The 22,388-nt window shown below is 42.3% G+C and overlaps 1 protein-coding gene across 1 annotated transcript in view; it reads right to left on the bottom strand.

The window, feature by feature from the left end:
* NKAIN3 (sodium/potassium transporting ATPase interacting 3) overlaps positions 1-22,388 on the bottom strand; it is a 243,862-nt gene that overhangs the window by 95,377 nt on the left and 126,097 nt on the right. The window contains exon 2 of the mRNA XM_048508266.1: positions 2,790-2,927. Within this exon, the coding sequence (XP_048364223.1) occupies positions 2,790-2,927 (138 nt within the window). The remainder of the gene's footprint in view (positions 1-2,789; positions 2,928-22,388) is intronic.

Genomic DNA, 22,388 nt, shown 5'->3' with positions numbered 1-22,388 from the left:
TTTCATACTGTAAGATGGTTATTTCAAGGCAACTCCACTTGGAAATTAGGCCCCAACTGTAAAATGTAAGGAACTTTAAAAGGCCAGTTTTCAAGTGTTCTGGTTTTAAGGGTTTCCTTATGGGTTTTATTGGTTATATTTTTAAAAACGATGGATTACAGGATATAATTATCAATACAGAAAAAAGCTTTAACAGCTAGTTTCTGAAGTTTCCCAAGAGATACCTTTTTTTTGTTTTAAAAAAGGTGATCTTTACATCCCAAAAATCAGTGCAAATCAAACTGCAAAGGAATTCCAAATGCTGGCATTTTCATGATGAAAAAGCAATAAATATTCAACCTTTCCCGCCAACCAAGGTCAGCAATAGGTGAAGCAAACTAGTTTTTCTAGTGGTTTTAGAATTCTTAATTTGTGGATGGGTTAAGTAATAAAGAGTCCCTGTTTCTCAGTGGAAATCTGACAGAAAGTTATATACATCTAAACGTACGGCAATTTATGCAACTGAAAGAAAAGCCCATTTATTTTCAAAACCTTTTCTTCCTGGCTCAGTCACTGAAATATGTTTGAATAGAAAGAAGTCTTACATTATTTCCAGAAATAAATAAATAAAAATACAGAGAGACGGACAGATACATAGTCTGAAATAATTTATTTTGCTATCCAATGTATTTTGTTCAGGTGCATATGAAAGATTATTCATCCAGAATAAATTAATTGTGTTTCATATTTAACCATGCCCATTATTCATTACGCATGGAATGCTCACCTCAGGATTCTTCTCTGCACAGAGGGCTCTCCCCGCATTTCTCTGTTTACACATGAGAGGGCATTCCCTCCTTTCCCCAGAGTTTTTTCTGCAGAGAGCTCTCCAGGCCTGGTTCTCTTAACTCTGCACATTAAAGGCACAGATCTCATTATACCTGATAGTCAAGACTGCCAGCTTAGCTCCTTAAGCTTCACTTACATCGATATTACTGTTCCAAAAGTAATCCTCCCACCACCAAATGAAAGACGCAAAGCAGTTTCCTGGTCCACAGGCTGCTAAAGAAGGGGACCATCCTAGAGCAGATATTCTGTCCCCCTTCTCTCCCCTCCCCTCCATACAACACTTCCTGCTGCTAGTGCTGTTGCCACCAGATGACAAAGACTTGTTATTTCTAATCTCTCTTAATATTGATATCTCAAAATATCAATAGAATTAGAGGTCAGTGTTGTGTGAGTGAGCGTCTTTTCTGTTACTTGAAGTGGCCAGCAACATGGAAGGGGGGCTGAGAAGGAAGGTATGGATAATGGCGTGAGGGAGAGGGAAGATTGGTTGTGGGGAGAGGGAAGATCTCCAAGGCAAAGCTCTGCTCACTGGTAAATTGCTCTGGTGGCAAAGAAAATTAAAAGTCATGCTAAAAAGCGGTCTCACTTGCCACAGAGATAATAGAAAGTGAAAGCAGGACTTGAAGAAACAGGTCCCTACAGGAATGCTGCAACAGACATTCTTCCCTATCACACAGCATTGCCATCCATATGGTGAGGAGAATCTGATCATGTTTCCATTAATAAATTTGTAGTTGCTATAGATACCTACTTCCACATGTGGTTGTAAGTAGCCTCTGTATTCACACATTTTCCAGCATTTAAAAAGCCTCCAGTCACTCCAGAATGAGATTACTTTACTTTGTTTATTTTTTTCCCTGATGGATTTAAAGGGGCTCACAACATTTACAACTTCTCCATTTTATCCTCACACCAACCCTATGAGGCATATTTAGGAGGGACAGAAAGGGCAGATTCCCCAGACGTCACACGAATTTGTCATGTTGGGAGTGCATTTTGTGCCTCATTTCCCCGTCCACCCCTCTCGGAAGGCTCCAAGAGGGATCTGGCTCCACCTCTGCCAACCCAGGCTTCCCTTCTCCCCTTCCTTGCCCACAGGGAGTAACAGCAGCCCTATCACATGCCAGGCTGCCCCCTCGCAGCCACCTGAGGTCTGCGCACCAAGGCATCCCAAAGTTACTCCCAGTCAGGAGGGCTTTTCCCACCTCCTGGTGCAGCGAGACTCCAGAGCATGAGGTCAGGCATGGGCCCTTTGCAGCAGCTCGGCCAGAGGCTCCACAAGGAGGTGAAGCACCAGCCACCTGGTCCTGCTCCCTGTAAAGATTGGGCCCTGGAGGGCATAAACATGTGCATTCCAAGCAGCGAGGGTTGGGGTGTGCACTTGGAGTGTGGCCGTGTTCCTCCCCCCCTTGCTGCCAGTCTTGTCAGTGGCATCCATGTGAGGGGCATAGATTTCGCCTGGAATGGAGCCTATAAAGCCCCTGATGAGAATCAAAACCTGCTTGAGGAGAGGAAAGCAAGCAGAAGCCCAAGCGAGGAAACATCTCAGTACGCATTTGGCCAAGGCAGCCACTATGTCCTTGTGTGTTAGATGGTGTGTAGGGCCATGGTATTATCCAAATCAGCCCAAATATGCTAACTCCACTTTTTAAATTTATATTTTGCCTCAGCTTTCATTCAGGGGAAAAATTTAGGCCATTTTCTGTCTTTACAAAAGAACAGATTACTCGTATAGAAATTATAAATAAAATGAACACACTGGAGAAATATACAGTATGATTCTAAACATACACTTGTACATTGATGCTTTGGAATTAGAAGGGCTGTAACTCTGTTTAGGATTGCATTGCGTAATAGATTGTTTTTTGTACAATAATTCTAATGTTTTAAAAAGCTGGTGTAATAAATTTTAAAGCTACTTTACAGAAAAAAAATCAGTGACAATTAAAACAAAAACTTACCACAACTATATATCGAGGTCTGTATTGTATGGTTCCAAACAAACCCAAAATTACTGCTATTATATGCAGAAAATTACCAAGAATGGGGGCCCACTGGAATCCAAGGAAGTCAAAGATCTGTCTCTCCAGGGCAGCTAACTGTAAGGAAACAAAAGATGAAGGAAAATACTGTAATTAGGATTAAATCAAACTGCTATTAATAACTATACTATCATTCTTAAGACCCTGTGCTGATCCCTTTTAATAAAACTGGCAATTACCTGTTATTAATTTTCACAAAGGATGTATCTAGTTGTTATTCAGGCTGCAAAAAAGGACTTTAACTTTAAAATGGGTCTTTTCTGTAATTTGATGCAGAAAAAAGATTACATCAAATTACCATAGTCAATTGTATTTTATTTTTTGCAATATGAACTCTCTTTATGGATTTGTCAGTGCTCAAAATCTCATATCAAACTTTTCCAAAGATACTTCCTCTGCCCCCACATAACCTACTATATGGACTGTACACAGTGATACATGGTTATCTCTTTTATTCTCACAACAGTCCTCTGAAATAGGCTAGATAGGAGTATCTTCAGCTATCAGAGAACATGTGCTGAACTCAGTATCGTTGTGCTTATTGTTATTGGCATTCTCATAACAGCTTGGTTGGACCAATTTGGAGAGAGGCTATACCTGTGTGCCCATCTCCCCCCATCTGGGCAACTCCCTTACAGGTAGGGAACAGCATATAGTGTCATGTCCAGTTTGGGTGGTTCTCACCACCAGGTGGCAGGAGAACCATGCAGAGGCTTGTTGCCCCTGTGAGATCCTAGGGTTTGTTACTCCAGGGGTGTTTCCTCAGCAGGCAAGTAGTTGGGGGAAAGGGTTGATATTTGGTGGCAGGTGTGTAACCAGATCCTGAATATGTCCCTATGTTGTGTCAAGGCTCCTGCAGTTGTCCTCAGTAAAAGCTTTGGTCTGGCTTTTGACGTTATTATGTTGCTTTCTTGAATCATGGAACAGGTGCCATATTGGAGAACAGTGCCAGGGACGTAGCTATAGATTTTTTATGGGGGGGGTTCAGGGTGGGGCCACACCCACACCCGCCCCTAGGGCATGGCCATGCCTCCCCAAGCCCCGCCTCTGGCCTAGCACTTATAAAAACAGCTCTCCGAGGCTGGGGACGGCAGACTCCCCTCCCCTGCCCCCCCCAGCTGGGCTCCCAGCTGGCAGCCGGCAGTTCCTTCTGCTCTCCCCTCTGGGCAGAGGCATAGAGGGAAAATAGAGTCTGGTGCAAAATCTGAGCCCCCCCCCTCCCGGGCAGCTGCTGTGATGCTGGAATCCACCCTCAAAAAGCATCACTTTCAATGGTGTTTAAACTAGAGAGCCCAAATTCTTCTTTTAAATCCACCTTAAAGGGAGAAGCTGGGGTCCCCAGTTAAACAACATTGAAAGTGATGCTGTTTTGGGGTGGATTATCCCCCACCCTGAAACAGAATCACTTTCAATGTGGCATAGTGGTTAAGAGCAGGTGCATTCTAATCTGGAGGAACCGGGTTTGATTTCCTGCTCTACCACTTGAGCTGTGGAGGCTTATCTGGGGAATTCAGATTAGCCTGTGCACTCCCACACACAACAGCTGGGTGACCTTGAGCTAGTCACAGCTTTTTGGAGCTCTCTCAGCCCCACCCACCTCACAGGGTGTTTGATGTGAGGGAGGAAGGGCAAGTAGACTGTAAGCCCCTTTGAGTCTCCTATGGGAGAGAAAGGGGGGATTTAAATCCAAACTCTTATTCTTCTTCTTCTTCTAAACTGAGGACCTTAGATTCTCCCTTTAAATCCATGCAGAAGCCAGTGGATTTAAAAGGAGAATCTGGGGAAATTTGGGGGGTGCCTGCTGTCAGGGGTGCAATTGTTAAGTTAGAAGCACTTAAGTTAGAAGCACTTCAGGGTATTTTTAGGGGACTCTCCTAATGATACCATCCAGGTTTGGTGAAGTTTGGTTCAGGGGGTCCAAAGTTATGGGCCCTCAAAGATGTAACCCCCATCTCCTATTAGCTCCCATTGGAAACAATGGGGGATGGGGGCACCCCCTTTGGGAGTCCATAGCTTTGGACCCCTGGACCAAACTTCACAAAGCCTGGGTGGTATGATGTTACCTCCCAGGTTTGGTGAAGTTTGGTTCAGGGGGTCCAAAGTTATGGACCCTCAAATGTGTAGCCCCCATCTTCTATTAGCTCCCATTGGAAACAATGGAGGATGGGGGCACCCCCTTTGGGAGTCCATAACTTTGGACCCCCTGAACCAAACCTCACCAAACCTGGATGGTATCATTAGGGGAGTCTCCTGAAAGTTTGGTGCTGCTAGCCCAAACAACGCGCCCCCTGCAGGCCAAAAACCAAAAAACCAAAAAAACACTAAAATGTTTTAAAAACCCACAAACGGAGGGGCGGAACTTCGGATATGAATGGGGGGGTTGAACCCGAGAACCCCCCCACCTAGGTCCTTGAAGAGTGCTCAGAAGAGTTACAAGCAACATGCCCAACAACCACATGTAACTCCCGAGCCACTGAATGAATATCCCTGGTATAACAGCTTACTGAAACCTTGGTAATAGAAGAGTAAAATTAAATATCTCTTTAGAAACCCATCTTGAATTGAGACATATCCCCCACAGAGACATCAGTGGTTAATCCTGATTCCAAATTATATCCCTCTCTGCCAGTCTGTTGACTATAATTTTAGCTCTTCTTGAAACTGACTGCAGGTTCAGCTATAGTTTTTCTTGATAATAACTCATGATATCCTTGCCTTGGGCTCCTGCTCACCACCAACACATTGCCCTGAGGCATGGCCCATAGCTGGGATTCTCACAACTACAAATAGAAAACTGTCCACTTAGTGTTGTTGACTTGAAAGAGACCTGGAAAGGGTAAATGTTGAAAAGAGGCAAATCTCAGGAGCTTTGTTTATTCTGCTATTATCTACCCTTAAGTTAATTTGTCACTATTGCAGAATTATATAGAATCTTTTATTGATAATAGATATTTTTAAAAAGAACTTGTCACTTAATCCCAAAGTGAATATTTAAAATGAGTACAATAACATGGAATATGTGCATGTGTGTGTAACAGAACTGAATGCCATTGCAGTGAAAATACACAATTATAACTGGAATATGCATAAAGTTGCAACACTTCTAAGTTGTTTTTTGTTGGTTAACATATGGGCTACAATTCTATAAGCAATCTTGGTTTTGAGGGTAGTTCTATATGTATTATTTGTTTTGAGGGTTCACGGCTACCAATTCATAATCTATACCCTCAGTGTCTCCTGTTCAGACAAATGAACTGAGGAGGTCATATAATATAATAAGCAGGAATGATAATCGATTCCCATGTGAGTGAATCTCACAACTAAATTTTGGTCGAACCTGTCTCTTCCTAAAATGCTTTTCAAATCAAAACCTGATTTATGGCAATTCTGGTGAACATCTGGAAGGGGTAGTATACTTTTTAAACTGAATCCCAGTTATCCCCTCCCTGTGTCTTTAAAGACCATGAACACTAGGGTTTTTTAAAAAAAGGTCTTGTGGATGCAGTTTTTGCAATCCAGGAATTCAAGGATATTAGGAAACATGGACTTATGTGTTGCAAAACAGGAACAAAAATAACAACATTACAGCTCTCAAAATTAGCTCTTTGTACAAAGCATAAATATCAGGATGGAGCTTATCACACATAAAGATGTTAACTTGCTAACATTTTAATAAAACTTAAATGTGACATCTAAATTAAGACAGGGTAAAAGATTATCCCAGAAATCAGAAGGCACAACACTGTTTCCAGCCTTCTGCCCTTTTTCTTTCCTCAATCCCTATTCTTCTAAAACTCAGCTTTAAGGCAATATTGTTGGTCAATATGGTTAGTCAACAGTGGCGTACATGGTCAGCGGCCGGCGGCCCCCCCCATGTGATGAAACGGTGTGCGCCTGAGGACATGGGATATGCCATGTCCCCATTGGTGGTATGCCCCTGGTCAACTCATAGTGCAGTCCTAAAGTCACTGAAGTCAATCGAGCAAGAAGGGTTTAACTCATTTTAATATGGTGGTGTTCGTTGTGGACTAAACCTTTGGGAATTGTGCACACAGACAATGGATTTTTCTGTGGCAGAATAGGAAGTGCCTAGTGGGTTACATAATAACAAGAGTTTCAGTGTGTTCACATTTATGCAGCAACATATCCTTGATTAGTTCCATCCCTTCTATATGCCTTATTATCTCGTAGAAAAAGACAATATATGAGATACCATAATACTGGATTCATCCCTACTTGAATCTCCCTGGATCCACTATAAATAGTCTTGTTTCAGAACCAGGGCCAGCTTTAAGCTGCTTGGACCAATAGCATCCAATCAGGCCCTGTGCCCGAATGGGCCCCTTGATATAACTGGAAAGAGATGATGCATGAAGATTGGCTATAGCAGCACTGCTTTCTGTGCCTTCTTGTGCTTTTGAAGTACCGCATCAGGAGTGCCCTTCCAGCAGCTGGTGCCTAAGGCAATGTTGGGAAAGGGGCCTCTAACCACCTCTTTGAGGGCTTTGGCAGTGGCCACTCGAATCACACAATGCCAGACATGGACACTGCCACTGAGGGGGGAAGACAGGAAGCAGGAATAGAAGGGAGGAATGGAGGCGCCCAATGCCAAGGGAAGCACACCCACAGCATGGGGAAGAAGTGTTGCTGAGAGGGGTGTGTGGGCGTGTGTGCACATTGGGGCTTCTTACCCCCTCCCCCTCTGGCCAATCTGCCTGAAAAAGCAGGAAAGGCATGCTGCTTTCCCCCCTCCATCAGAGCGTGTAAGTGTGCTGTTGCCGCCACCACCTCTCAAGTGCCTTTCAGGGTCTAGGCGTGGAGAGGGAAAGGGTTACATGATACATCTAACAATCACCACTCTGTGCCTGCCTGTGGTCAGGTGGTACACGCTCCCAATCGCAGGTTCCCTCTCTGCCCTGGGGGTCTTGTTTCAGGTTGGTGTACTTTGATTGGCTGAAGAGTTTAATGGGATCCTATGCTTCCTTGGAGTTGCACAGCAAGTGGTGAAAATGCTGCCAGAAATCTACAATCACTGTCAGAAAAGCAGCTCTGTCAGAGTTTTTGGAAAAGAGGAAGGAATTAAAGGAGAGAAGGGAGAATATTATGACTAGCCAGGTTCTCCCCGGGATCTGCTTCCTTTCCAATCTTCAAATGTCCAAAGCCTGCTGCAAAACACATCTACTGATGTGCCAAAAGGGACCTGCCAGGCTGCATCTGATGTAAAGTTGCCAGTGGATGCTGCATCCGTGGAAGCACACTCCCCCCCCCCCTCCTTCTCTACCCTTTTCCCTGTTGAAGAAACCTCCATAACCTACTCTGGTCACACTTTTCATGTGAATCCCCCTCACTGTCTGGAACCTCACAAACATTTTTTCCAATTGGGTCTCGCAGCTCCTAAGGCTGACCCTGTTCAGAACAGCTGTTCTGAACTCTTTTGTGGAATGCCAAAATAAATGTGTAAAATTTATCTGAATGTATGTAAGTATCTTTCATGTTGGGTTCAAGAATTCTTACCTGAGCGTGGTCAACTGGAAAGGGAGAGGGGAACAGAGGCAAAATCCACATATTCTCCTACCACACTCTTTTTGCAAATCACAGGTCAGTTCATGGCATGTCAGCTTAAATTCCACAAGCTTTGAAAAAAAATGAAACTGCTCATGACCTTTCCTTTTACAGGTATAGATATAACGTTGTGTGCAAGGCAGTGATCTGTACAGCATGCTCTTTGTACCACATTCTTTTTCATTTTCCTTCACAGAATGTTGGTTATAAAATATTCATTCTTTCCGCTTGCTGCAAATCCAGTATTTCCTATGAGTATTCTTTCTGCCAGTCACTGACAATTAAGGGTTTTCAGGTGTGTGCGAATCTGAGTGGGAGAATTTATTTTTTGTTATTATTCTGTGATACACACTTAAGAATGTAATTTCAACAAAGCTGATAACATTCTTATGAGTAACATAAGATAGAACCATGTGGACTAGAGCCACCACTAGTCACACATGAACAAGACCTTATGTGAAGCTTAATACAGTGAAGACGGAGATCATGTGGCTGGATTGATGGGAGATGATTGGGGAATGCGGACTGCTGACGCTGGACAGTGCACAGCTGACAGTGCCCTCCTTCTCCCAGATCAATGTAGCCAATGTGATCCATGCAATAGTAACGTCTAGGCTAGACTTTTGCAATTCACGCTACACAAGCCCACTCTTGGGTCTGCTCCAGAAGCTTCAACTTGTTCAAAATACTCCAATGAGGGTACTTACGGGTTGCTCATGATGGATACATAGGCAACCTGTGCTCCACCAGATCTACTGGCTTCAGGTGAAGTACCAAATCAGATTCAAGGTTCTAACCCACAAGGGTTCTAACCCACAAGGTTCTAACCCACAGACTGACCCTAGTGAACTGACAAGACTGTCTCTCCTGGTACACTCCTGAAAGATTGCCCCATTTGCAGTGGCGTAACTAGGCAAACTGGAGCCCTGGGCAAAACCTGAGTTTAATGCCCCTCCCAGGCGTGTGCCCAATGCAATGCGCACACCCCCCCTTGTAGCTACGCCCAGTGGCGTATCTAGGCAAACGGGAGTTTGGCACAAGCAATGGGCAGCCAACCTCCCCCACTGTGACCAAGCAATGATTTTTACACCAGGTTGTTTCAAAGTCACCATCACATTATAGAACATGCCCCAACTCACAAATCTGAGCACAGCAATAAGCCATGCCACACAGCAGAAATAATTTTTGAAAACATTTTCAAAATGCTTTCAAAATGTTTTATTACTGCTATGAAAACATTTTATGGTGTTGTATCCAGTACCCCCAATTGGGGGAAATAGCATCACTTTCAATGTTTCATAGGAGAATCTGGGCTCCCTAGTTTAAACAAGTGATGCTGGAATCCACCCCCAAACAGCATCATTTTCAATGGTGTTTAAACTAGGGAGCCCAGATTCTCCTTTTAAATCCACCTTAAAGGGAGAATCTGGGGTTCCCAGTTTAAACAACATTGGAAGTGATGCTATTTTGGGGTTGATTCTCCCCCACCCTGAAACAGCATTACTTGCAATGTTTAAACTGGGGACCTCAGATTCTCCCTTTAAATCCATGTCAAAGGCAGGGGGATTTAAAAGGAAAATCTGGGGAAATTTGGGAGGTGCCTGCTGTCAGGGGTGAAATTGTTAAGCTAGCAGCACCAAACTTTCAGGGTATCTTTAGGAGACTCCCCTAATGATATCACCCAGGTTTGGTGAAGTTTGGTTCAGGGGGTCCAAAGTTATGGACCCTCAAAGGTGTAGCCCCCATCTTCTGTTAGCTCCCATTGGAAACAATGGATGATGGGGCACCCCTTTTGGGAGTCCATAGCTTTGGACCCCCTGGACCAAACTTCACAAAACCTGGGTGGTATCAGTAAAAGATTCTCCTGATGATACCTCCCAGGTTTGGTGAAGTTTGGTTCAGGGGGTCCAAAGTTATCGACCCTCAAAGGTGTGGCCTCATCTCCTATTAGCTCCCATTGGAAACAATGGGGGATGGGGCACCCCCTTTGGGAGTCCGTAACTTTGGACTCCCTAAACCAAACCTCACCAAACCTGGGTGATAGCATCAGGAGAGTCTCCCAAAACATCCCTGCAATTTTGGTGCTGCTAGTCTAAAATCTGCGCCCTCTGCAGGCCAAAAATGGAAAAACACTGAAAATACAAAAAATCCCACAAACAAACCTGCACCCCCCACAGGGCTGCGCCCAGGGCAACTGCCCACTTTGCCCAATGGGAGAAACGCCTCTGCCCATTTGGGGAATATTAATTTATTGGTAGTACCTGGCCTGAAGGAAATCTAGCTTGCCTCAACTATGGCCAAGGCTTTTTCAGCCCTGGCTCCAACCTGGTGGAATGCTGTGTCTGAGGAGACTAGGGTGATCTCGTGCCATTTTGCAGGGTCTGCAAGACAGAGCTGTTCTGCCAGGCATATGATTGAGGGAACCATGATTAAGCATCAAGGCTTCCTCCAATCTTTAACTTTATCGTCCAATTATCAGGGCACTCGGAGTTACAGCTGTTGTTATTTCTTAAATCTTATGGATTGGTAGTTCACAGCCTCTTGGATCTAGTAGCATGTTTGGGGGTAGGGCGGTATATAAAATTAATAATAAATAAATAAATAAAATGTCTAAATGTGATATATATGTATATCATTTAGATATCAATATATATGTGCGTGTGTGTGTGTTTTATTGAAATAATAGTAGTTATAGTAAAAATAAAATTAACATCAGATTGAAATACATATAATATAACCCCTAAAACTCCAATATGGCACATAATCATTCCCCCATGAGGGGAAGGAAGACTCAGATGATGTCAGCACTACGACAGTACTAGCATTGCTTGGGGGTGGGAAACACATCCAGTGAAGGGACATTCAATGAACAATACAATAGGAATTATGATTGTAAAGCCAACCAGAAGTCTAAATACAGAACTGAAGCAATGCATTTGTATAAACATGACACATTAAATGATACAAAAATTACATAGTAGTATCCTAGTTTCAGCAATCTACACACCATAGTCCCTAATAATTTATTCAGACAACTTAGTGAAATGGTTAGCACAGTTTGACTCTATTCATTCTGTTGAAAAGCTCTCTGGGATAATTCAGCTTTGCAAAGTTTGTGGAAAGCCTGGAGAGTGGGAGCCTTCCACGCCTTCTCAGCGGGCTATCCCACAACACAGAGAACTCATGTTTGGCAGTTGTTGATTTTGCCTATTTGCAGTTTGGCACCTGCAGAAGACCCTGCTTCAATGAGCAAAGTTGTAATGGTAGAGCAAAGGGGGAGAGGTGGTCTCCCGGATATGAGGATCCAAAGTCATGAAGGGATCTGTATGTGACAGTCAGTACCTTAAATTGAACCTGGTAATCCATTGGCAGGCAAGAAGTGCCTGCAGGATGGGACCAAAATTCATGATCCATCTATCTACCTAATAGCCAAGCTGCAGCATTCTGTTCCAACTGGAATTTCCAAATTTATTTCACAGGAGACCAATGTAGAGTGTATTACAATAGTCTAATCTAGAGCCATTTCTGCACAGGCAAAAAACAGCATCCTAGGGAAGGTAAAAACACTGTCCCTGGGGCGTTGTTCACACAGCTGCCGCTGCTGCAGTACAGCAGGACTGTGCTCTTCCCGCCCAAAATGGCGGGACAACACTCCTTTCCTAGTAGGAACACTTACGTTGAGCCTGTTCTCTGCACAGTGTGCTCTCCTCACATTCCTCTGTTTACACATAAGGAGACAGCCCACAGCATGCAGTGCAGTTTGGGTCTCTGCTTCTCCCAGTTCTCTGAATTCCACCCATCAACAGTCTAAAGGCGTGTTGCTGATATTCTCTCTCCCACTCCCTTCCCCTCCACAAATGCACACTCTCTGCTGCAGTTCAAAAAGAAGAGAAAAGAGATACTTGTTTTAACAGAATCTTGCCTGAAATTAGCAAAGTGGGGGAGGTGAGTTAGAGCCAAAAAGATGCCTACTTGTACTGTTCCTTGCAAAAGCCCTCTTTGTTGTTACTTTGTATCAAAAGAACAATCTCTCAATGTGCACTTTAGAGAAGCAGGAAGGAGCCAGCACATGGAGAGGGGGGAGAGGTGGAATGTTCCATGGTACCTGGCAACTGAGGGTGTACTGAGGCTGTCGGAGGAGAGACTGAACACAGACATTAGACAGACATGAGAGGAATTCTCCTCTCCACCACTATACATATGAGAGATCAATCTATCGATCTCTTGATCAGTGCACTTAGGAAAGCAGGAATGAGCCAACAGCATGAAGGGGTGGGAATGGGAGGAAAGGCATGCAAAGTGCTGTGAGGGAGAGGGAAGGCTGGCTTAAGTCAGAGGGAAAGGGTACCAGGAAAAGCTGTGCCCACTGGCAAATCTGTGCTGCTCTGGCGGCAAAGCAAGACTTAAATCGTGCTATAAGTGATTTCATTTGCTGCAAAAAGAGTGGAAAGCCAAAGTGAGGCTCCAGAAAATAAGTCCATAAAGGAAATCTTGCTGCAGAAAACACTGGCCTCCACTATGCAGAAAAGACTTTGTGCATAATCAGCCCATGAATAGACCAGGGAATGTATTAGTCCTGCCTTCTGGCAACAGACATCAGAACATATTCTTGATGTTATATCAGCAAAATCCTTGGCAGATGTATACCTGCTAATAGTCAATTTCTGAGACAATACAGGTCCACACTTTGGTGTCAGCAGTTGCTAAGCTACCTGGAGCAACTGGGATAGTTGTGAGCCAGCTCTTGCTATAGTAGCAGAGTAGTAACATTTTTTTGCTGCCATCACCCTCGTTTCATAGTTCTTAAATTGGGCTTCATAGTATAATCTATCAGATCCAGTATGGTTTCACATCCAAAGTCATTGTAGACATCATCCAGTTCCATGGAAAAACAAAGGGGATGGTTTGTTCTCTAGGGGTTGTAGAGGGAACATTTGTCAACAGCTTCAATAATCGACAGTATCTGAGACTGGGAGGCATCATTTTATATTTGGTTCCGTCCTGCCTGGGAGATGGGTTTCAAAAGGCCTTTGGGGTCCATCAAGGTTCCATCTTGTATCTGCACTTTTCAACAACTATGTGAAGCCACAGGGCAAATTCATCCATGCTAGGCTGTCACCAATATGCCAATGATAATCAGCTCTATCTTCTAGAAAGAACCCTGGGGAGGCTGTGGAAATCCTGGAGTAATGCCTGAAGGTAGTGTTGGAATTGAGAAGGGCTAACAAATAGCCGTTTAATTCCATCAAAATGGAGATGCTGCCAAAATGGTGCCAGAAAGTCTGACACAGGATTTGAGCTGTCTCTTGTTCTTCATAGTGTTGCACACTCCCTAAAAGAACAGCGTCACAGTGTGCAGCTGCTATTGGAACTGGGTTTCCTGTAAGATAATCCGGTGGAAGTAATGGCTTTAAGTAAATAAATAAAACAACCCTGTGAGAAGGGTTAGTTGGGAAAACAGTGTGTGGCCCAACACAGCTAGTGAATTTCACTGCAGAACAGAAGTTGGAACAGATTTTCTTTTTCCCTCTCTTAGCTCAATATTTTATCCACTAGACTATATCAGTCTATCATATGTGCATGTATATGTTGTTTCACCTAATGCTCCCAACCAGCCAATTATATACAAGTGAGTATCATTACCTGGACTGGAGAAAAATATCTAGCTCAAATTACTTTATGAATTACAAATGGAGTTTGCAGGCAAGCTGAAGCTAAATTCCAACAGCAGTACATTATGGACATATTAGCAAACTAAAAGGAGAATAGTCTTATGCTAATATGGCATTAAGTGTCAATGACCTAGCACATTAATCTTGTTACTTGGTTTTGCTGTGCACCACTTTAGAGACATAAAACATAAAGAGGATTTCGACAATAAATGCAGCCTGCAAAATTTTACCACATCTTATAACAATGGTGCTATAGTTATACTTTCATACTGCAGACATTATCATCTCTAAACAGCAACTTGATTCTTTAAACGAATAGGACATGGGTGCTTCAAAGACATTTAAACTGCCTTTGAATTTAAAATACACCCCGACATCTCATTAAAATAATAGGAAGTACTGTAGAGAAATGGAGGGACATACAGGCAAAAAGAGAAGGAAGATGGTAGAGTAGTCCTGCAGAAGACACAATATTTCCATCTTAACCTGTTAGCCCATGAATAGTGGATTAGTGATCCATCAGTGGAAGGCATAAATGCAGATCTTTCCCTATTTGCAGCATTGAACTTTGCTGATTTAAGGATTTTCTCTGTAATGCTATTATGAACTTCCCCTAGAGATCCTGCACTGTTCAACATAGATCTAGCAATGATCACATTGCTCCTTCCCATTGCTAGCCACACTGAATTAACCCCACTGCTGCATTTTACCATTCCTTGTATAGAGGGGAGAGGTGGTGCTATTCAGAAGAATGATGTTCAATAGAATTCTCCATGGTGTATTCCAGCAGTGTTCTCAGAGCAGTAGTCTACTCCAGCTGTTATTTTGCCTGTTTAAATATCTAGATGACAAATATCTGCATTTTTGTCAATTGTTGTATCCTAAGCAATGTTCTGAATATGACAAGTCAGTTGAGACAAGCAGATTGAGCTGGATCAGTCAGTAAAAACAATGGTTCATTCTGCACAGCACAAAAATATTTCTGTGGGTTGTCTTAAAAAGTGTGATTGCCTCTTTTCACTCATCACACCCAAAATAAGATGTCCAGGGAATGTCTTTAAAAGAGGTGGCTTCTGGTGTGCTTTCCAGACATCAAAGATGTCAGAGGGGGGAAATACGCTGTTTCCTGCCCAACCGTTTTACTCTCTGGTCAGTTTTACCCTCAGCTTTCGGCTGACATTTTGCGTGCAGCTGAAGAAATTCTCCCTGTTGCCATTTGCTGAAAGTTACCACAGAACATTTGCTCTGCCTGCTCCAATCCTGGATGCCTTTCCAGCCCCAAAACATAGCTAGTCCTGCCAATTCTAGCAATATATATTTTCCTACTTAATTTTTAACCCGATCAGCTATCTTCGTAGCTACACAGACATAAATACAAGAATTTTAGCCACTCAGAAGACATGTATCCCTCCCATTGAGAAGAACTGGGTTGACCTGCCCTCTGCGGGCCAACTTGGTTTTGCTGTGCAATAAGAAAAAACTGTTGGTCTGTGGAGGGCAAGTCAACCCAGTGCTTCTCAGTGGGAGGTAGATAGTTCTTCTGAGCAGCAACCATATTTGTATCTGTGAGGTTACAGAGATAGCTCCTCCAAAATTATATTAAAAATAGGAAAACTATATATTGGCAGGACCAGCTGAGTACAATTATGTACTTTTTGGGTTGAAAAGGTGCCCAGGATCAGAGCAAACAGCCTGGGGCAACCTTCAGCAAGTGGCAGCAGGAAGCATCCCTTCAGTGGCACACAAAATTTCAGGTGCAAGCTGAGGGTGAAATGGTCCAGAGAGTAAAATGGTCAGGTAGGAAGAACAAGACACCTCCTGAGCTCTGCAACAGGAGATGTCTTGCAGGTGGCTTAGGGAAAAAAGGTGAACTGTAACGATGCCTAGAGCTAAAAGGAAAAAAAAGATGCCTTGAGCTAAAATAAGGTGTCCTGAGGATATCTTGGGAAGAAAGCTGTGTGGAGTGCCTTCCCAGGACATCTTTTTAGCATTCCCAGGACATCTTATTTAGGCTGTGTGGAATGGACCAATGTTTTCTTTAAATGATATTTATCACTTTTTAAAAACCATCAAGAATGTTTTTAAAACTGTCAGACATTGATAAAATATGCTGTCACTTTTAAAGAGTTCATTTTTAAGCTTTGTTTCTTTAGCACTGAGGAAGGTTTCGCAACAGTGACTTCTTAAGCCACTTAGCTGGCAAGATGGCAAAAAGAGAGAATCAGCAATGTAGGCAAGCAAGCAGAGGGACAGGTGAAAGAATAGAGTCAAGGACAGGTGAGAGGAGAGATAAGCCACAGCTGGAAAGCAGGAATTGACCCTACTCAGGTCTTCTAGGTTGACAATTTAGCCTTCAGTTTAACCAAAAAGGAAAGACATCTCCCTGGTTCACTATTTTAGCTCCAATTCATACTCAGGAGCTAATAGTCCGTTGATGCTACTACTTCTCTTACCCATGACAAGTAGTTAATGTCACAGTGGCAAACTTACTGACAGGAACAACTCATTCATTACTAGAAAAAAAAAGACAATCTTTAGTATTTAGTGTTTCATTCATTCATTAAGAATATATCTTCTTGGGCCCTAAAACCTTGATAGCTGCAGCACAGAGATTTGGTCAAGCAAAGCCTTCCCATCGGTTGCTCACTGACGTCAAATCTCTGGACAGCTGATCTATTTTATTGTTATAAACAGTCTGATGTAATAGATATCTGTCAGGTGGAACCTGTTTTTAGTATTAATCTCATCCCACTTGATAGTTTAAATATGCATCAGAGTCAATAAGACACTTTCAGGAAAATGAAGTGTTCTTCAACTTGACCTGACCTCATTGTTCATTAACACTGGAAAGTTTGCATTTTCTAGCTAATGACTGCCGAGAAATCTTTCGCTGCACTTCAAATACCACAGTTTTCCCTATTCTATGTTATTCTTCCTCCACATCTAGCACTTCGCTTCAGAAATCTATGACATTTTCCTGTCATTTCAATCATTGCAGACCCACACTACTGACAAAAGGTGAAGCATGCAATGTCAACCCAAGTAGCAGTCGCAAAGCAAGAACTAACCTATAAATATGTTCACTATGTGCTGCAATTCATTATGTTTTCACTGACTGAAAAGGAGGATTTAATCGTTTAGTGGACAGGATGCTTCAGTCACTACTCTAGTTTAAAATGTCTCTGTTTCTTTTAGCAAAAACCAATTTCCATGGTTTTTACTGGTGTGTTCACATGGCATATAACTGCATAAGCAAGCATGAATAAATATAGGTCCATAGGATTTCTTTCTCTGTGGTTTTGATACTAATAAAAACAATAGGATGCACATTACTTTGCCCAAGGACATGTAGGAGATTGGCAATTAAACTAAGAATGGTTTGGTATGTTGAACCAGTTGTTCATGAGAAGGGCCACACAAATCACGCTTCATCTTGGAAAGCAGACTTTAAGGGGCATGAGGCTTTAAGGAGTGCCAATAATAATTGTGCCTCACTTATTCATAGGACTCATTCAAGTACAACTATTTGTAGAAGAAGCAGCCTACACTTCATACCATAACCTGCCCCAATTTGCATTTTTATATGCCATTTGTGGGGGGTGTGGGTATACACCAACCTTACTGCAATTTCCATTCATACTAATTCTAGCCATCTGGAAAATTCTTTCTTCATTCTTTCAACTGAGTTTCCTGCTCTCAAAAAAAAAGAGGTCAAATACAGGCTTGGTTTGTGGGCAGCCAAATCCTATCCCACACACACTTAGGGAGAAAAAAATGCAGAGACCACTGGGACCCACTAAGTAAAAACATTTCAGTTTACACCCCAAGTTTTCTAATTCAAGTTCTGGAGTCCCTTACAAAATAATTCCTACATAGTCATTTCCTTCTTTGAGGAACTGGTTACAAGAACAGATTTGTTACTAGGCCTTTTGTGCAGCACTCATGAACACCATAAAGAATTTGTGCTATTTAATTGCACAGTTACTCAACTCTTTCATTAAATAGGAAGAGAAGCCAAACTAGACTCATGGTCCAGTCCAGCAGGATGGGCAGAATTGTCTTGTGGAGGCGGTGTGGGCTCATGCCACCAGATTTACCTTCCCTGGGGCACTTACCAAAGCACAGGAGCAAACACACTGGTGGATGGAGACCATGACCCTCTTGATGCCCAGATGTGGAGCTGGACACCATGTCAGTGCTCCTGTACCACCACTAGCTTTGCCAGTTCAGCAAAGTGTGCTGGAGGCTTTCCCGCGGATGGAGCCAACGTTAGCCGGCTTTCACCCTGACTTTGCAGCCAGTTATGCCATATCCCAGAGCTTGGATGGCATCTTCTGGAGGCAGCACGGTGGCATGGCATCCACACTGTCCCTGGCCATTGGGCTCTGGATTTGGCTTAATGTCTTGAAACAAAAGCTTTCCTTCTCAGAAAAAAATATGGCCCAAGGAATTCAATATGTGATTCAGAGAAATTACTCTAATCCATGAGTTTCTACATCTTTTATGCACACATGCACATGCGCGCGCGCACACACACACACACACACACACACTCATATAAAGGAAATAAGGGGAAAATTCAAATGAGATTTTAAAAATATATAAATAATTTCTCTAACATTTCAACAGTATTTTATGAGGACAACTGCATTTGTTCAAATATAATTTCAATTCCGCTTAATATTTGTTCTTTTCAAATGAAAAGAACATGATTATAATTCACACTTTGCTATGATTTCTCTAATGAGCACTTTTTAATGCAATCAGCTCTCATTAGGAGGCCTTCTGGTAGAAATCTCCCTACAAGGCGCTCTATTAAAGCTAGGGTTGACTGGTGGCTCACAGCCAAAACCATTATGCTAGTCTTGATCAAAGTAGTTTACACAAATCTGCTCATCCCTCTCTTTCTATATCACTCATCACTCTATAAGATAAGGTAATATTAATGGATTGATACTGAATGGCCCCTGTTTTTCAAGGCTCTAGTCAGTGTTAATCATGAAGTGGAGTTAATACATTTTTAATATAACTGTATACATAGCTAGATTGCACACCTGCTAGATGCATACACGTCACCCACCCTCTGGACAACTGCGTTCATTTCAAAATGTCAAGATGTGCTTGGTAGGAAGCATGGGGTGGGCTGTGCTCCAGAGAGAATGGATGAAATGCTCTTCAGAATAAAGGAGTTTAAATATCACTCTTGCTATGTTTTAAAGGAAATCCAAAACGGAAAATCCTGAAAGCTTTACTATGGAATAGTGGATAAATACAGTACTTATCTTAAGAGTTTAAACAGTAACAAGTATCTGACACTATGGAGGTTAATGTTTTTTAAAGTGAAAACCAAGAGTCTCAATGTAGACTGAAGGTTAATTTGTTCATTTTGGCTTCATTTCCTAAGTGAAACCTTCATTCCCTATCCCCTCTGGCTAGTAATGCAAAAAACGAATTTGTAATTGGTGTCCATCTCCTTTGAGACATATTTCTTTTGTCTCAGTTATTCATCAACTCAATCAATAATTAACTCAGAGACTAACAGGACAAATGGCAGCATAAAATTTTACAAAGAGACTACCTAGAAGAGTGGCAAGCAATTAAGAAGTCCTTAATTAATCCAATTTATTAGTTTTTGAGATTCTTCTTCTCATTTGTCTAAAAATGCAATATTAATATATGTAAAGAAACAGCTTGAAGCAATCAGAATCCTTTATTAGCTTGATATTCATAACCAATAGACAGGACTCAATGAGACTTAAGATGCTCCTCAGCCTCACAGTTGAAACAGGACATTACCTGACTTTTAAAATATACTCTAGAACCTTGAGTTTTCATTAGCATACTGAAATTTATAATTAGTTAAGAAAAGCTTCAAATTAATACATTTTCCCCAAGCACCAAAATGGCTGCCATTATATTGATTTGGCACTGTATCTGTGAGGCTTTGCATGGTCCACCTGAGAAGACTTTTGGTCCACTGTCTTACACAGACTCTGGAAGAAAGCTCCTACAAGTCTCAGAATGGGAGTGTTTGCGCCATCTGCTTGCTCTGGTTGGACTTGACCCCTCTAAAGTCTGAGGTAGCCAATTGCCACTTCCTACCTGGCCTGCTCCTGGAACTTCCTTTTATCTTCTCCTCAATTTCCTCTTACCCCTCTTTTCTATTCTAGTCTTTCCTTTCTTTGCAGAGAGGCAGCCTCTAAGCCAGGGGTGTCCAACTCTGGTCCCGCCAGAGTTGAACACTCCTACTCTAAGCAGTCCCATACCATTTACCTAGGCTGCCTTCCTATGACTTCTCTTGCCTGTGCTACCCACATTCTTACCCTCTCTCACTCAGCCTACAGCCATCTGGGCTGTTTGCCAGATCCTGGACCAGTGGGGCTGGGTAGCGTTTACCAGCTGTCACCTGTGAGTCAGGCAGGTGGATGGACAGCCAGAGCACTGGGGCCTTTCTGTTGGCTGGCTCTGCCCAGTGAATCCTCCCTGCCCTGCCAGCACTGCATCTACCCGGGCCAGCATTCCCTGTTTCATTGTGTTACTTGCATCCTTACCTTCTGTTCATAACTGTCTCAGGCTGGGGTGGGGGGTGGAGACAACTGGAAGCTGTCCAGCTCACTACAGAGCAGTCCAGACTTAGTGTGGAGCCTCTAATGGTCTCTGGCTCAGCGCCAGTTCCAAACAGAATACTGTGAAGACACATCTCTTCAAGAAGGCTAGTTACCCCAGGGTTGAAGCAAACCTTGGAAACCTACAGAAAAAGGTTTTGCTAAGAAATTCCAGTTCAAGGACAGGAATCTACCTCCAAAATTCTTACAGCAACAACACCCAGTATTTAGAACTGACTGCACATATACATACAACAAATCTATGCCATGGACATTCAACTATATCAAAAATTTCAAATAATCTCCCAACATTTCAAAGACAGAAAATGGCTGACATACCTTCTAATTTACTTTCCAGTGATGCATGTCTCCTAAAGCAGACATAGTAATATCAGTGCATTAGGTGAGAAAACCCCCTGAAATAGCTATTTTGTTCTGAGGCATGTAAAGGAATATTTTCTTTTTCATAGGAGACACCCACAGTCATCTTAAATTTACTGAAGTGCAACAATTCTAAAATTAAATTTGAGTCCAGTAGCTCCTTAAATCTTTTTGGGATATAAGCTTTCAAGAGTCATGGTCCTTTTGATCTTGTACATCTGTGGACAAATCAAATAACTATATGGAACTCAAAATAATAAATAATGTAGATTTGAGGAACAGTTTAATAATTTTGTGATGTTAATTTTTAGGAAGTCTTTGATACATGACTGTGCTATAGAAATGGAATACTCATTTCAAAAAGTCAATCAGAATTATCAGCTTTTTAAAAAAAACCTAGGACCACTTGAGAGTACCAAGTTGGATAGGAAGAAGCTAAAAAGCAATACGGGAGGCTGCAACTTCATTTTAAAACATACATGAATAGACATCCACAGAAAAGGAATTGAGAAATTTCTTTTCTATGCACCTCTAATGATAGTCATTCCTTGAAATTGCGACAGATTTGGAGCATTCAGTTAACGCATCTAAAAAATAAAAATGTAGTTGCTAAAACCCAAATGGCTGCAAGTTAAATAGAAATTGCTAATAATTGTGTACACACAACACAAACAGGCACTTCTCCCCTCAAAAAAACCCTGCAGAAACTGTGTGCTAGTCATTGTGTGAACTGAAACAACTGATCAGGTTGTACCTTGATTTTACTCAGATGAATAGACTGCATCACTGATTTTGTGTAGGAAAAAGAGTTGCTTTGCATGTGGAGTCCTGTTTCTGAAGAGGATCTCTGGATGGCTGCCAGTATCTGCGTTGGTGAACTAAAACCATGGTCATTCCTACCATCGTTTGAATGGGTGACACTCTGAATGTCACCTGATGTTCTATCCTCACTCACCTCTGTTATCCCATCTTTTCTGCAACTTGATCCCTTGCCACTTTATGACAGCCACTTCAACTGCAAAGGTTGTTTAAGTTGGAAGGGGCCTTGGAGGTCAATGGTTCCCACTAGGGGTACTGCAAATTTCACTGTGTACTAATTTGATATTAAACTTACCATGTTAAAAGGTGACAATCAGATATAGTCTGGTTGTGCAAGCAGCTACAAATACCTCTCAAAGAACTAAGTTTTAGTTCTTTCTGGTGGCTCTAGACTTCTAAAAATCTAATCCAAGGTTATTGAATGTCCCATTTTATTTTACCTTGAGTCCTTGTGAGAAAGGTGGACAATAAATAAATAA

Source organism: Sphaerodactylus townsendi, linkage group LG09 (assembly GCF_021028975.2).
Source record: "Sphaerodactylus townsendi isolate TG3544 linkage group LG09, MPM_Stown_v2.3, whole genome shotgun sequence".
In the NCBI taxonomy this organism is placed as follows: Eukaryota; Metazoa; Chordata; class Lepidosauria; order Squamata; family Sphaerodactylidae; genus Sphaerodactylus; species Sphaerodactylus townsendi.
This window is presented reverse-complemented; position numbering and strand designations above follow the sequence as displayed.